The 17,478-nt window shown below is 39.4% G+C and overlaps 1 protein-coding gene across 2 annotated transcripts; it reads right to left on the reverse strand.

Moving 5' to 3' along the window:
- Positions 1-1,259: 1,259 nt before the first annotated feature.
- EDARADD (EDAR associated via death domain) lies at positions 1,260-15,866 on the reverse strand (the record flags this gene model as incomplete). 2 transcript variants are annotated; one of them, XM_080616935.1, is made up of 6 exons in its annotated part: positions 1,260-2,728; positions 5,227-5,272; positions 8,015-8,103; positions 10,784-10,823; positions 11,533-11,591; positions 15,836-15,866. In XM_080616935.1, the coding sequence occupies 6 exons, from the start codon at positions 15,864-15,866 to the stop codon at positions 2,352-2,354; spliced, it is 642 nt and encodes a 213-aa protein (XP_080473061.1). In that variant the 3' UTR covers positions 1,260-2,351. The 2 variants fall into 2 exon arrangements, with proteins under 2 accessions (XP_080473061.1, XP_080473060.1); XM_080616934.1 differs by having other exon boundaries at positions 11,533-11,594.
- Between the last annotated feature and the right edge of the window lie 1,612 nt (positions 15,867-17,478).

Genomic DNA, 17,478 nt, shown 5'->3' on the forward strand with positions numbered 1-17,478 from the left:
GGGATCAGAACTCACTTCCACAAGACAACAGTGTTTCTTCCAAAATTTTACAAGTTTTAGCTATAGAACAGGAAAAGCGGTAGATTCCAGTTGAACATCCTGATTCAGGAATGCTGCTGCATCATCTCATATTCCCATCATGATTCTTAGGTGAGGGCTCCAGCTCCTTCTTGGACTCCATCTACCAAAGCAGAGCATACTATAATACCACACACATATAGCTGTGGTATGCTATGGGAGAGAAAAGTTGTTGGCATATATGCCAGCACTCATCACTCAGAAGAACGACTTACACACTGACACATGATCCTAAATCATGGATATAGTAGGCCCAAGGTACAGGAATTACGCTGGACAAGCTGCATTATGAGCTATTTGCATGTATGCAGTGGCTGCCTCTGTAGGTATTGAACATAGCAGGAAGCCCAGCCACAGCAGTAGTCCTCAAAGATGATTCTAGAGCTCCTACCTAAAGACAGAAGATTATTTAAAAAAATTAGATTGACAGACATCTATCAGGAAACCCCTGTTTCTAGAAGAGAAACACAAAACCCCTGTTTCTAGAAGAGGAACATAAAACATTTGAACTGTAGCCCCAAGATACAGCAGTACAATTTCCTCTTTAACATATAGCTAGAAGGCTTACTGTTCTAAAGAGCAGCAGCTTTTTTGAGGAATGGTTTTACAAAAAAAGGTATTAAAAATTCCAGTCTTCCACAAGTTTTAAGACCAAAAAAAAAAAATCAAACCTCAAATTTAGGTCAGTCTTTTCCCCTTGAAACTGTACCTTCAGCTTCCTGAAGTCACTGAAATAAAATTAGTCACTCAGAACTAGTGCCTGACGTTGAAAATGTTAGTCTTCACTTGTACCTGCTCTGTAACTGTATCACTCAGCATCTATAGTATAGTATTAGTAGAGATCCCTTTTCATTCTCTTAAGAAACTCAGTATACAGCATTAGACTTCCCTCAGCTTTGCTACTAACTCTTAGTAATTTCTACTAGAGAAAAGTAAACAGTGCATCAACCTGTACCCCATTCTAGTTTTGTCCCACATCTTGACATACTGTTCACCAGTGCTTTGGTATATACACCTATGTACATATTAGTATTGTCTGAGATGCTTTTGGTATGGGTAACAACTAGAAGTATTTTAAAGTTACAACATTTTTGTGTGGCATTATAGCTTAAGTACTTTACACATTGTATTGTGTAACTCATTTTTCAGGAGTTAAACATCAGAATACAGAATAATGGTAGGAAAAAATACCAATTTCTAAAATATTTGAAGTGTAAATTGTAATTCAGAGTATCAAAATTCTTTGAGAAACAGCAGTCCAAACCATTGTAAGTGCTTTAATAACCATCCACCTGGACTGTAGATGAATCTACCTATTAATTTCCCATTAAAGTGGCTTTCATCAATATATAAACTTCTGCTAGTTTCATGCCAAGTGTGCAACTACTTCAGCATGAGACAGAAAGTAGGTCAAGCCACAGCCTGTGAAAGGGGAAGTTATACTCAATACTAAGGATATACTGTGAGTGAGGCATTAGCTGTCACCCCACACTGCAAAGCAAGAGGCATTTGAGATAAATAAGTGCACTCAGAGTGTATATTGTCTTCAAAACTTTGGAAAGTACTTTTTTGGTCCCTATTGGTTATGAGCTGGAAAGTCTCTCTGAATTGCATTATTTCTTCTATCGCAAATATGTGTCCTATGACGCAAATAATTATTTTAACACCTATTCTCAACTAAAAAAAATGTAAAGCTTAACTTGCCTGAATGTGATGTTGGAACACTGGATTAATTGTAGTATGCAAATCCAAACTGTTGCTTGGAACACTGAGGTGTTCCTGTGGCAAAAACAGTATCATAAAGCTTAAAAAGAAAATTAAAAAAAAGAAAAAAAAATAACCCCTCATCTTCTACCAGGTAGAACATGCAAAATTGTGGAAGGGCTGCCAGAAAGGCCAAAAGACTTGCCTTCTAGTGGTGCCTTTCCCAGTAGCAACAACACACAACTGACATGGTTCACAACTGCTGCTGTGAAACCAGGGTCTGGCTTTTTCATACCTCCTCTGCTTAGGAAGTCTACAAACAGCAGCACAGGAACTGAAGGCATCTGTAGACTCAAGAACCAACCTGCATTATTCCATCCACTTTTGCAAGGTTATCTTTGCAACCCTGAGGGCACAGAACATATATATGTGTATACAGTACATACAGCTTACACAGTATACAAACCGTCAGTACAGGCTTTCTCTCTCTCTTGCAAGGGAAACTTCCCATGTACTAGTAGCAGCTAGTCCCAGCATTTAACACGCATGGACTAACAACTTTCTTTGACCTAGAAGTCATTCTGGTAAGTTCTGTTCCCTCTTTTGGGCCATTCCTCCTCCACCCATTTCAGGAGCACTTTCACAACATCAATTCTCTTATAAAATTTACAGAGATCAATCAGCTGCTCCACAGTCCGGTCACTATTCCGTAGCAAGAACTCCAAGGTGGGACTTTGGGGCTTCTGTTCAAGGAAACACAATTCATCATAAGTCATCCCCCACTTGCTTGCTAAATTCCTCCAGTTTTTCACTGTTGGGTGGCAGGGATCCAGCTTTATCCTCACTGTGTACAACAAGTCCTCATCATTGAGCATGTCACTGATGGTCGGTGCACGGAATAAGCACAAGGAGCAGGTGCCATTTTCTTTGCAGGTTTTCTTGAGATCTGCAGTGAAAACCATTACATGGGAAGAAGTTAGGATCTATTGCTGTGGTTTCACCAGGAACACAACGTTAAAAACACAAAAGGCTGTAAAGTATTATGTTCCTGTGAATAATTTCGGAAAAAGTCACAACAGTGACTGATATAATGCCTTTCCTTATGAAGTACTCATGAAATAGCCACTACACTCAGTGGCTATAATCAAAAGGCAGTAATTTTGGAAGTATATTTATACTTTATAGAAAAGACATGCAATTGAATCCAGCTGATTCCCTTTTTTGCTGTTGGACTATGTGACTTCCTCAAATCTGCCATAACCCCTGCTTACATCACCAACAGGATTATGTGCACATGATACGCATCTCATATACATGTGATGGAGGAAGAAGGAAAAGGTTTTGCACTTCTGAGCTGCTGCCTTCATAACTACATGAGACATTTTCACCAGGAGAATCTCTGCTGACAGCTGCAAACACAAGATTTAGTTCTTTAACACAATGAGTAAGTGGAAATGTTCCTTTGCTTGTAGGGCTTTTACAATAATAGATGCCCTGTTCTACCAAGCAAGCCTGTTTTAAATGTACATTACGGAAAGGAAGAAAGTGCATACTCCTCCAAAATACCAAGCTGCTGGATGTAGGTGGTGGTATGTTCCAAAATGTGCATCAAATACCAAAAATTGCCATTTCAAGGTCTTACACACATACCAGTCAGTATTTCCCCAGCAGTGTGAACAATGTGGTGCTGTCAGGCAATATTACATATTAATAACCTGTAAAAGTTTGTAGAAACCAGTTCTAGTCATACTGCTAATTAAAAACTAATACCAAAACCTTTAACATCGCAGTGGTGTAGGTCACTGTGTGAGCATTTTAGCTGCAAATATGACCTTAACCCTCCTGGCTCCTTTTTGAAAGCAAGGAGAACTTGGTATCTCCAAAGAGTGGTAGATAATGAATGCAGCCTACAAGCACTTTCTAAAGCTTCTTCCCTTCAGCCTTATTGTATAGCTTGAACTAGGGAAATAACTGGTCCTACTTGGGATGAAACTCTTTGAAAAAGGGACACTACAATAAGAAAACCTATATTAATCAAAAAATTGATTAAAACCAATATAAAACTGTGACACACAATGTACAAGTGCTGGATCAGTGCCAGTCTAAGAGACCTGAACTGTATTCTCTGGCAAAGGGCAGATCTCGTACTTAATGCCACCTATTCATACAGACAATAGCATCTGTTAAGGTTGTGACTTTTTGTTTTCTTTTGGGGGGAAGGTGTCCTATTTTGGTGGTGGGTTTTCTTGTTTCGTTTTCTTTGGGTTTTTTTTTTATTTGCAGTAATTATTGTCAGATTGTGTGAAAAATCCAGAAAGACCATCAAGTTGTGAGCAGAATGTAGCTTCTGCATAGGCTTTAGGGTTTGCTTTTAAAGGAAGCACAGGCTATTGTTATTTTTGTAACACTGCTCATCAGCTTGCTTTTTTAGCAGGCCAGAGACAATTTCTGAAGTTTTCAACAAGTTAGGACATGCAGCAACAACACTGCTGCAGATACATGACTTCATACAAATGCTCAGATTCCCTACTAAGGGGAAACATGTTCTAGTGACAACTTCGCTCACAGGTATTCCACAGGCCTTGCAGCTGTTCTGTATAGAAAGGTCTTGCAGCTGTTCTGCATAAAAATATCTATATTAAGTACTCTGTTCTTCTTGTGCACCATAAGCTCTTGTTGAAGTGAGACAAAACTTGCTTGCTTTGCTTGTACCAATATCTAGTTACACAAACCAGGCAAAATGAATATAATCCAATCAAAGCCCTTGCTGAGAGCAACCTATCTCAATTTCATCTTACTTTGCTTTGCAAGGATGCCAAAGTAAGTTTTATCCTCCAATAGCAGCAGGGAAGAAGGTGTAAGGAAAACACAGGGCACAGTTATAGGTAAACAAAACTAAACCAACCTGCTTCTTGTGCTACAATGTGTACAGACTACCAAAAGCATTATAAAGAATCCTGCTTTTTCTAAGATGCCCTGGTGTTAGATACCAATAAGCAAATGATGACCTACTCACCTAATTGCATGATCCTAATGCTACATAATAGCACAAGCTTCTTTACTAAGAGGAAATCCTCAGTTGTTCACTCCTAGATTAACAGGGCTGTGAATCATCCACACACACTCCATCCCCAGCACAGCTCATACAATTATGGGATAAGGCCCCACAGCTTTCTGCCAGCTTCTGCTTATTCATTAGCTGTTTACAGATTTCTTACAAAGGTGGATATACTAGATTTATTTGGAAAGCCCAACTCACACATTTTGTATGGTCTGTATTATTGATCACCACCCCCTTAGAACAAAGAGGGAGCTGTAAATGACTCTGGTAATGCCTTAGTTACCCAGGCAGTTCTTGGTTATGACAAATAGCAATTTTTAATAAAGTACTTTCAAAGATAACCTAGGAATAAAATATATAGAACAGTAAAGCTGACATATTACCTGCCAGTGAGTCGTCAGTATGGCTTTGCATGTCTTTGTCTTCTGGCTACAAAGCAGAAAACAAATACAAATCAAAGCAAAACAATGTATTTGAACACCAGAATAACTATTTGGCTAATTTACACGTGGCAGGAGATTACTCAGAAGAATCCCAAGCTATCTGTAAAGTCAGACATAGAATATATCCGATTTCAGGGAATTACTGACAGCCTGCAGTCTTTTCAGGCAGCATTCTCATGCTTTGGCTCCCAGAACTGCCCTGTTGGTTATATCCACTCAACAGTGTCATTGTTATTAATGAGATGCTATAGGGTTACATCTTTTGAATATATGGTATAAAACCCTCAACAGCTGTTCAACAATTCATATGGTTTTATTAAAAACATTTTTAAATGCTTTGTAATGAAAAAAATCAAGAATTTGCCTGTAACATGCAGCAGTACGGGACTGTTTCATTTATTTAGGAAAAGTGGAGGAGCTTTTTCACAAACTTCTTTACATACATAGGAAGCTTTTCTAGGCAACAGGTGGACTTGAACATTGCTGACTCATGTCTAACCCTCCTCCTGTTCAAAGTAAACATTCTGCCTGTGGTTTTTTGCCTGCTAATTAAATATCATGAAATTACTTAGCAGCTTAAGTCTGCAACACACATTGTAACATTTCAGTTCTGCTATTTAGAGAGTAACATTTAAAACCTAGAAAGGCAGTACCTTGCTCCTAGGACTGCAGGAAACTGCAGCTGCCCTTACTTTAACTTTGTGGTGTGGAGCCAGGTGAAATAGCTTTCTTCTGCTGATGATTTCAAGATGAAAGCAGATGGGGATTTTCCCCTTTGATAGCTGCAATCAAACGTTGTTGATTTTCTCTATCACTTCACTCTTCCAAAACTATCACAGCGGGCTCCTTTACATTTTGCAGGCAGGGCATGCAAACACAAGTCAACTGGGTAACAACATAGTGTAATAAGATACTCTATTCCTACCTGCTACACCTTGTTTACTAAGAAATCCACTAAAAATAGAATATAGGCAGTTTCAGTTGATGTGGTGAATATGCCATTCACAGTCCAATTATAAAGAAGGTAAACTATCTTGAAAAATATTAAAAGACTTTGCTAGGAAAGGAAAAATTTGCATGCTGTTTTCAGCATTTCTTTATTCCCTGAAAACTGCAAGAACACACATGCAACATCAATTCACTCCACAAAATATCTGCTCTCTGCTTGACAGATCTAACACTACACATGCCACTTCCAACAGAATAATCCTTGCTATTATCTTCTAGTAGTTTACTTTTCCACAGGCACCATTTAAGCTTTCTCTGGACAGCTTTTTAAACATGACCTTGACCTTCATGGCACCACATGAGCACCAAAAGTTTAAGAAAAATTAAGTCTGGAGATCCTGATTATAGTAATTGTCTCCCACACATCCCTTAGAAAAGTAGAACATTATTACTGAGCCCTGAGGAACTAATCCCCAGAAGGATAAATCACTGGGAGAAAGAGGAGCTGCCCATCACGAATCCAGCCTCCCCAGAGATCTGTTTGAAAAGTAATAAACAAGCAAATAACAACTAAAGGAAGAAAAAAAAAAGGGGGGGGGGGGCGAAAAGTGGCTACTGTTCACTTAGTCTGCAATAGCTAAGTTGCTGTCCTGAGCTCCAGAGCTCCAGTAACATTTCCCAGACTTTATGAATTCACGAAAGTTCAAACCACACTGTGAAAGTTAGTATCTAAATGCCTTTAAGAGATGTCATTATACTCACGTCTTGTGGTAAAAAATAACAAGAATGGCTAGCACTGCAAAAAGTACAAAGAAAACCAGAGATACTTACCTGTGCCACACATCTGTTTTCAAAATTCCTATTTTTACTGATCAGTTATAATCCACTTTTATCAAGTCAGATGCACTCAGATTTATTCAAGATAACTTTCTTGTAATGTAATTGCAATAGGACAATGTAGTGTTTGTGCCCACGAAATGAAGTCATTAAGCAAGAATATTTTCTGCCCACTTTAGTTGTGACCTCTACAGGTCTAATCAAAACCCTACATGATCTCTTCTTGATGATGGGAATAAGACTGTTAGCTCCACCACCTGTGAAATGCATATCAAACCCATGTTTTTTTCTGATGAAATTCAGCTGGGATTCTGGCATAAGGAACTCCTTTTAATTGTCTTGCTGGAAAATGCTCATTCATTTCTCTTCTCCAAGTTTTCTGCTCAACCCAAAGAGAATCTATTTAAAATTCAGCAAAAAACATTCAGTTGAAAGATGGTAACCATGGAGCATGGAGGTCACTCAGCATTGCCCACCCTACCACAGCATAAGATTTCACAAACACTGGAGAGTGTTTCCACTATACCAGGAGCAGTGTCCCGTATTCAAAGTAGAAGAGCAAAATGCCTCCGGAGGGGCAAAACTCCAAAACCTAGGATTCCTTACTTCTTCACTTATTCTTTGCTCTGGCTCTATTCTCAGCAGGAAAGAGGAAACGCATGCATGACAAAGCCTTAATTCTTTGTTAGCTCTTCTTTGGAGCATCTACACACTAATCAAAACCTGTTTAAACTATGAAGTACACATAATTATATAAACTTTCTTTTGCTGTTCTCCACAAAAGCTCACTTCATTGAACTCAAAAAAGAGAGCATATTTCTGTTCTGTTTTACTGAGTAATTCCATGCTTTCCTGATATAGATTGAAGACAGATATATTTGTTAACATACTTATTTAAAAAACATCAATAACTTAGCTTACATTCAGGCATCATTTTTCTTACCTGCTGGATTAGGCCAGAATCTGACGTAAGGGTCTTGATGTTCACAGATGCAATTTCCAGTGTAACTTGATCTGTTAGGTATCCCTCATCTAAGACAAAGATAGTGAAACACTGGTCTTCCACCCAAATACAAATTTAAATATTAAGACTATCAAATGTAAATTATAGGTATCTAACATACAACCTTTAGCTGCATATCATAGTCACTAAGAAATGTTAGTTTAAAAGCCCTAATATTAACTTGGCAGAGACTGCAATAATCATGCAGAGCACAACGTGTGAATTAAAATAAACCTTGCAGAGACTAGGTATTAGCGTGGCAGTTGTTTTTTAAACAAACACCACACTATTTTTGAAACAAGAGTCATGCTCTTCTTTCAAAAAGCCAAACTGAACCAATACATGAAAGTAGGCTGAAGGTGACTGTTCCAAGTCACTGTAATTTTTGCTTTGCTTTTCTTGTCACACTTACAATAACAATTGTTGAAATATGGACTACACAAATATTTACCTTTTATTCTACCCCTTTCTGAATTAAGCTCATACTACTTATCGCTACTACACAGAGTTTTCTGAAGTGCTGAAGTAATCCATTTCAGTGTGTTTATCGACTGACCTGGAAGCCCACTGAAAAGCACAATATTCCCCAGAACAGCACAAACTTTATTTACCTTTCAAGCCTTACTTCAGCCCTCAAAATAAGGTACAAGGGATATATACGCCCTTTGTGAACCTTGTGCAAACAGACAAATTTCACTGTGTGATTAATACCAAACCATTTGCATAATTCTGTGTCAGGTGCTGACCAACCATTAACACAATATTAGAAGAGATTATATTCTACACATTTTTACAAACAAGTACTCGCCATAGTGATGGCTATGTTTGTAGTGCTCGTACATTTCCATTTGCTGTTTGTTTAATGGTAAGATCTCATTGAAGAACAGCTATTATCTTTATGAATTATCAGATAACAGAAACATGGCATGGTTCCTTATCTCACTCAAGAAACTGAGCTGAATCAAAGAATTTATCCTTACACTTGCAAGAAAAACAAACAAACAAAAAATAATTTTCCTCTTTTTCTGGTCTTGTAACACTGTTGAAACTTAAAGCCAAATTGTATTCCACCCCCAGCAGGAGAAATGTTTAATGAGGATCATCTTTATTCTTTACGACTGTAGATCCAGGGACAACAACAAAAATAATAATAAAAACCAAAAAGGTCTGTCTGAAAATGCAGAGCATGGGCACCAACATTCCACTTCCTTTGCGTGGAAAAATGTTGTGTCAATTCGTTTCATATTTGAGTGGAGGTAGAATTATAATCAAACCATGATGTAAACATTAAGCCTACTCTACTCAAACATTAAATCAGAAGCAAACATAACTTTGTGTTACAGAGAAACACACATGCACAATGATAACACTTTTTAGCTCACAAATTCGTATTTCTAAGTCTGCATTTTTATGGAAATCATTTTGAAAAATCATTCTCATAAAAAAATTTAAACCACAGAAATGAACAGGATATTAAGAGGTAAAATGTCAACGACATTAGTATTCACATGAAAATGAAACTGAGTTCACTTCCTTTCTACAGAAAGTGCTGAAATTTCTACCTCCCTCAGCAATCTTTTTTATATTAAATGCATTTAAACATGCAATCTCTGATTTCAAGCAATTTTTGCATATTCAAAATCTAGTAATTTATCTAATTTATTTTGAGGAGGACCTAATGTCACAGGTGAAATTAAAAAAGGGACATGACAAAGAATATTACAGAGAAATTGATTTAGCATTAATAAACAATTTTGAAGGAACAAACCACCTGCCTGCAAATAAAGTAATTTAGGATTTCAAATAGTTTTCATCCCACATTCTCCTTTCCTACTGAGCAGCAATTCTGAGAAGATGCTTGTTTCCTATGGCTGGCTCCATCAAGCCCCCAGAATAGTCTCTAACCTTCCTTTAACGCCAGTGGTACATTGCTTACGCAGCAAAAGCTTCCATTGTGACTAGCTTCTGCATGGTTTCCTGTGTCTGTCCCTACTGCAGTCCTGCTGTGCAACACAGGATGGAGAACATACCACCTGCAGAGTGCTCCTCAACTGAGCCTCTGCAGTGTATTCCATGGGCAAAAGCCAATGGTGAAGCCTAGGATGACAAAAAAACCCCACCCCACCTGTCAAGGAAACCATAAAGGGGATATTCACACCGTGTAACCCAAGTATTTGACTTTGGTGCAATATAGAACCTGCACTCCTGCACCTCATTTTCAGTGAAAATTAATTCAGATGGTATTAATACCTGTTAAAGGTAAAAGACGGCATGAAGAGTTGATTTGTTATGGGGCTGAGAATGCAATTAGAAGCAAGAGAGCTGGAAGGTATTTCTCGATTGTCTTTCTGATAATCTGAAGGCACTGGTAATTTCCTCAAATCCACCTTCTAACACTATTGTGTTTCTGCCATCTGTCCTCTGAACACTGTTTTTCAATGGCACCACTGTATTTTCCTTCGAGATTGAGAATCAAGACCTTCTGAGGATAGTTTTAAACTGACTTTTTCATCAAAATTAAGCTTTGGAAGGAAATTTCGAAAGTTATACATAACTGAATCAAAAATACAGAAGATGACACTGCATTTAAAACATACGAATCGAAGAAAAAAAGTAAGATATTTCAATGTATTGGGTAACACCAACTGTTTTATTGCACATAACAACACAGACTATGACACCTGAACAGACAGAACTCACAATACTTACCTTTCGGAACTCCTGTATCTTGGACAGGATATTTTTCAGTCTATTATAAAAAGGCAAGAGACAGGTCTTTGTTACTTTTGAGTATAATTGTGCTGGAGAAAGAGTATGTGACAATGCATCATTATAGTTACATCCCTTAAATTGCTACTTGTTGATCTGTCTACAATCACATATAGTAACACTCGTATTACTGTTATCTGATATACTCCTGTATCAGCATAAGACTGGCACACTTAATATCCTAAGACAAAAAACCATGTCATAAACAGTGCTGCTCTGCCAGCATGCACTAGAGAGCGCAGTTTGGTCCCTCCCTAGGTTCACTCATGCCTGCTGTCTTACGCTGTTTCCATGACTTCAACTCATCAGATAAAATAGATACAGGAAGGAGTAACGCCTTAATACAAGTGAAATTTTAAGCCCTAAGTGGGTTTTCTTATCCCTCCAACCCATATACTACAGAAGAATGTCAGTCACCAATATTCAAGTAAAAAGAAAAAACGGTACTGTGAAAGCCTGCTCAGCTGGTATCATCCAATTCAACTTATGTACCTATTGGTATTTTTACTTACACTTTAATTGAACAAGGTTAGTAAATTAAAATTCATTTAATGCAATCATACAGATAAGCAAAACTGCATATATACCCACAGTTTAACATTCTTGAATGTTTTACCTCAGTTCTGCATTACATAGCTAACTATAGAGAGCTATAATGATTTGAACTCTATTAGACTTCAAACACGTACCATTGTTAACGAAAGAGTGCTTGGATCTGTATCCTCCACAGGCTCTTTTGCTGCATGATCTGCTGGAAATAAGAAAGCTTTATCACTTCATAATCCTCAAAATATTTCTATCTGGGAATTCATATTTTGCTTTTTTGTTTAACCAAGATAAGCACAACAATGCAGCCATTGCAAGCATTATGTCAAATTACATTTCCACAAGAAAATGTGACAAACTGGAAAATGACAGAGCTACTAGCTCATAGATGAGAAACTACATGCAACAAGGAAACTCAACTCTAAGCTAATGAAAAACAGAGTTAAATGAAAATTCTAAATTCTTTTTAGTAAAAGAAACAAATTTAAAATCACAAAATAATTCAGCAATAAAGAATAAAATCCAGTAAAACAGCTAAAAGCTAAGTTTTGTTCTCCTAATGACAGCACTCCGCCTTTTCCTCAGAGCAGTAATTCAAGTAGTGAACATACCCACTACAACAAAAATTAATACTATAATAAACAGAAGATTGTAGTACAAAACCTAGTGAAAAACATATTTGAGGTAAACATTATTTGTATACAATAGAATCCTAAACTTTAATTATATTAACATCAAAAGAATACACAAATAAATCTTCATAGTACTTACAGATGATTCAAGGTTGAAACATCAGCCCCTTTACATCAGTGGCTAAATTGACAAGTACTAGTGGTGTAGTGACCAAAAGAGCACAAAGAATTCAAAACAAATCTTATACAGAAGTCAGGATTCACAAACCACTCTTGTATTTCAACAACATCCTGCCATTTCCTCAAGAAAGAGGTGATTTGAATCAGTATTTGGCGATTACCTTCTCCCAATTATAAAAAAGGAGTGCATTTAGAACACATGCCCAGAAATCAATTACAGAAATAAATTTATAAACACTGTGTCCCAACATAGCACAGAACTGTTTATTTTGGGACAACATCCTAAAAATATGCTCAATACAACAGAACAACAAGCTAAAGCATTTGACAAGATAGTACAATAAACAGGCCTGAAAATTAAAAAAGGTGCCAGCAGTGAGATAGAAGCAGCCCCAGGGCTCTTGGACAGCGCCATTCTCCCTCCTGCTTCTGTGACACAGCTGCAGCAGTTCCTGGGTGTCCGGTGCTGTGCCCAGCCCCTATCTGCAATACCAGGAAGAGTGTTTCTCAGTGCTTGTGCCCACAGAAAATACACCCACACTGTCGAGGCAGGAGGCGCACCATCAGAGGGGGCACATCTACGAGGCTTGAGCATATCCTTTGCACATAGACACACGGAATGTTTTAAAAATTCAGAGGTCTATGAAATTTCAGATGAGAATGTTCACACTACGGTACAAAGTTTAGGAAGACATATGTAGAACAGGTAAAAATCCCAAACCAAACCCCCATATTCCTGTCATACATACCCTTTTCATTAAATATGATAACCTTGCTCTAGAAACATTGTATTAACTGAATGTTCTGGATAAAGCCTGCCCTGATAGCAAGGGGCAGCACCAGCTGCCATAAGCTTACCAACTTAAATGCAGAGAGACTGAGAGTCAGATTGGGATATGAGAAAATACAACAAACTGTTGTAAGACCCTGCATGACCAGTAGGGTCAAAAATGGAGGATGCAACTGGGAACTGTAGTGGAGAGCTGCAAAGGATCTGGAAAGGGAGCTGGGGCAAAGACAGAAGCCCACCCTGTGAAGGAAAACTGAAAAAGCCAATGAAAGGCTTCAGGGTGGAAGACCACCAGCCCAGGCATCCCTAGTCTCACTGTTCCTTCGCTGTCAGCTAAGACCCAACAAACCCAATGTCAAAGCATGCAGCTTATCATCAATGTATCCTGAAGGCTTCGCAGCTCCTCCTTATGGATTCTTAGATGTATTACAAAAAATTAAAAACCTTCCTTCATTCTTGTAATATAAAAGGAGTCTTGAGGTAGCTGAAAGCAGAGACCACAAAAGGTCCATGCCTGGTGAACCCTGGTAGCTATTGCAGCTACGGTAAGCACTTTATCCCTTGTCTTCTGTTGTATCTCCAAGATACGGCCAACATACATTACAACACTGGTAATTTACTTTTCACAATCCAGAGGGAAGCACTGGAAAAATGCGAGAAGCTCCAAGAATACAGGAATTTGAAATAAGGACTTGACAGACCCCAGGGTGACTCTAGAAGAGGTGCTGGGGTGTACCACCCTGCAGGGTGGCACCTTTAATTGCCTCCTGCTTTCTGCGTCTTGCACAGAAACAGTCACTGTGAATCTGTATCTTTGTGACACTTTGTATCTTTCTTACTGAGCATGCATCCTGAAAAATATTTTAAAACAGATTTCTTTTCCTGTACCTCAATTTGTTCCCTTTTGTTTTTCTAGTTCTCTATGAAGAGCAGTAATTTCCATGATTTTTAGGCTGTAGAGTACTACCAAGTCCCAACATTCTCTGTAAGTGGCACGTATGTCTATGAATATTTGTACCTAAGAATAAAGGCTCCACATACTGGGCTGCAGGTGATTCACCATGGTCTTGTTGAACACTGATGATAGGCAGGTAATTTGAAAACCACAGACTTAATATTTAGTTCTGAAAAAAGCAATTAAAATGCCATGTCCCCTTTCTCTTTTCTACAGCATTCTGCAGCTCATGTCATACAGCTGGATGCAGGTGCACAAAACAGCAGGGTGGAAAGTTCACTGTTTATCTCAAATGTAAAACATCCACAGTTTTGCGTGTTGAAAGGCCAACAGGAAATCCAGGTATCATTTGACTGACTATTCAGTGCAGACTGTCTGATTTCAAAGTCACTTTGGCAGCCTCATAACAACATTATCTAGGATCCCTTATAAAAGTCACTATCACTGTACTGCCCACTGACAGCATGCAGCCACATTTCCTGCAGGTCTGTATTTACTTCCCCACACTTCTGCCAGGAACCACATGTGAGTTGACTCAGATGGACATAAATCAGCACATGCAAATTCACTCAGACAAACGTAAGTCAGGTCCAATGGCTGCTGCCAAGGTTCCTTTCTGCTGCATAGCACCTGCATGCTGTCAGTGGCTGCCACAGCTCTTCTCCCTGCGACCATCCAGCATAACCAGTCTGCAACAGAACAGCGGACTTGTACTCATCACTACTGTTTCTTTTTGTTCAATACTGACACTCTTTAACAGGGGTGCAATGCTATGCACTTACAGTGTGAACAATCTGTCAATTTTGTATATACACAGATGTATATATATGCCTATGCATATACACATTCAAACTTCTAATCCTACATCTGCTCTTGCTCCTTTTATTGGAAAGAAGTCTTAAGGTCAGTTTTGGAGATCACAGCATTTTGACCATTAAGCAGGAGAGGGTTCATAAACCAACATGTAGCAGAGATGGTATTCCCCCCATTACAGGTCTTTTCTTGCAACATAGCATTGACACCACCAGTAGCAAGTGAAGCACATAAGGTCTACTGCAGTTATGTATTCAAACATACACATAGTAAGACCTCTTTCATACCAAGGCTGGCCATATACATTAAAGTACAACTCACTACAACTCAAACAAAGTGATCACCATAGTACTAATATCGTTCACAGAAATGAACCCTTTGATTAAACCCAAATCAACTGGTGCTTTGACCAGAGGCACATGAATTTCAGATTTGAAGAAGGAAATACAGCAAATTATATTACAATATCCAGTTACCTGAAAAATCCAAGTCCATCAGCACTTGAGCATTTTTGTTTCCTGTTAACTACTCAAAACCTAGTCACCGACTGAGCAGATCCATAGGGAGAAGCTGCGATGCTGGCACATCTAAGATGAGGTACTCAATCCATTTACACCATTAGCCACATACGTTAAAGAGTTCGGACTTTCAACCACCCGGAGTGTAGGATTTCACGAAAATGCCTTTTCAATGTGCTGTTAGCAAGCACAAGCTAACCTACACACTAAACATCGGCACAGGCTTGACAAGACAAGTTGCACTAAATCACACCAGCAGAGCACATGATAAATTATTACCATGCCTAATTAGCGCGCGCGGAGGGGGAAGGGCGCAACTAACAAACCCTTTTAACCTCCCGCGGGGCCAGGCTCCTGACCCGGCTCCCATGAGCCACGGCTGCAGGTTACCCCCGACTGGGACGGAAGCGGGGCGTAGTGAGCCGCACCGCGCAGGCCCGGACTCCCGGGGGCGATGGGGGAGGGCGCTCGCATCAGACGCAGCCGCCACCACTCCCACCGCCCCTGGGAGCGGCCTGCCTGCCCGTCTCCCCCTGCTGCCGGTGGCGTCCTCCTCACCTGGGGGCAGTGGGTCCTGCGGAGCGGCCATGAGGCGGGCAGGGACGGCGGGTCCCAGTGCGAGGAACGAGCGGCGGTCGCCGACGTGCCCGGAACCGCCGACCCACTGCACCGCCCCCTTCCTGCCGCCGCCCCGCTGCAGGTAGGGCCCGCCGCGGGAGGGAGGTCCCAGCCCGAGCGCTACTCCCACTGGGGCTGAGTGTGGCGGCCGCCCGGGGGCCCGCACTTCGCAAAAGGAAACACCACTCTCCCACGGGGACGTCGGGTTAATTCTGCATGAGGCTTTGAGCAACTTGGTGTAGTAGAGGGTATCCCTATCCATGGCAGGGGGTTGGAACTAGATTATCTTTAAGGTCCCTTCTAACCCAAACCATTCTATGGTTCTATGATCAAACTCCTTCGAGCGCAAGGTGCTCGACAGTGTGAAAACTCTGTTCAGTTACAGCCACAGACAAGGGGTGCGTACTGTGGCTTGTCGGGTAATACTAGTTTGAACCTAAGGGAATTTATTTCAACAATATAAAATCAAGTGCTCACTGTCCTGCTCTTACAGATATTTACACGCTTCAATAACCACCTGCAGACATAATAAGGTGGTCTTGACCTGCAGATCGCTTGCAGCGCATGGGCACAGTTAACTCAAGTTTCACAGAGCAACAATCAAACTGCACTGTTTTTTCAGAAATATCAAAAAAAACACCCCATCTTTTTATGCTACAGGCACTCCAAATACTATGATGATGTCAAATCTTTGTATATAATTCCTTTGGGTCCCCATTGTCATCTCTGGCAAATTCTCTTACTTAATATACTTAAAGTAACACAGATTTCTTAAATGCGGTCTATGCATGAAACCAGTTTCTAAATAAGAAATATCATGTATTGCTATTCATTGTACAATACAAACAGAAGAAACCAGCCACATTTGTGTGTTAGCCACCTTCCTCATCTATTAACAAGATAACTTTATGGTCACATTCTACTCTGTTAACACTGGGAGAGCTCCAATTAGTTAACTGGCTTGCACTGGAATATTAAAAGTAGCCTTTCGTCCATATAAATCATTAAAAACTGAGTGCTTTCCCACAGATTATTTTAATTTCTCATGCATGTTACAAATCTAATAACCAAAACAAAAAAACCAAAAACCCCACCAACCAAAAAACCCTCAAAAAAACAAACAAAAAACCCCACCCCCCAAAAAAAAATCAAAGAAACAAACAAAAAAACCCCCCCAAATACTCAAAAACTCCACCAAAACCCAAAAACCAAACTTACAAAGATTAAATTAATTTCAGAATTTAGATTGACTACAGTGGCTTATCCTGCTATTTGGCTTTTCATCAGCATCAATAATATTAAGGTTCTTCAATGATTCTGGTACTGAATTTGTGAATTCTTGTAGAAGAGCAAGTCAGTGGGAACACTGACATGGTTATTTGGAAGATTCAGAGCATCACCCTTATTTTGCCCGAGACAAATGGAAGTTTTGCCATTGGGTTATACACGCACACATATGTATACCTCTATGTATCTTAATCTCCAAGGTAGAGCTAACAGATCACCGACATTTCTGTAATTTATGATGTATAAAAACCGAAGAAGTATTCTTTTTTAGGCATATTACTGGAGTCTGGCTGTCC

The sequence above is a fragment of the Psittacula echo genome, assembly GCF_963264785.1.
Source record: "Psittacula echo genome assembly, chromosome: 4".
In the NCBI taxonomy this organism is placed as follows: domain Eukaryota; kingdom Metazoa; phylum Chordata; class Aves; order Psittaciformes; family Psittacidae; genus Psittacula; species Psittacula echo.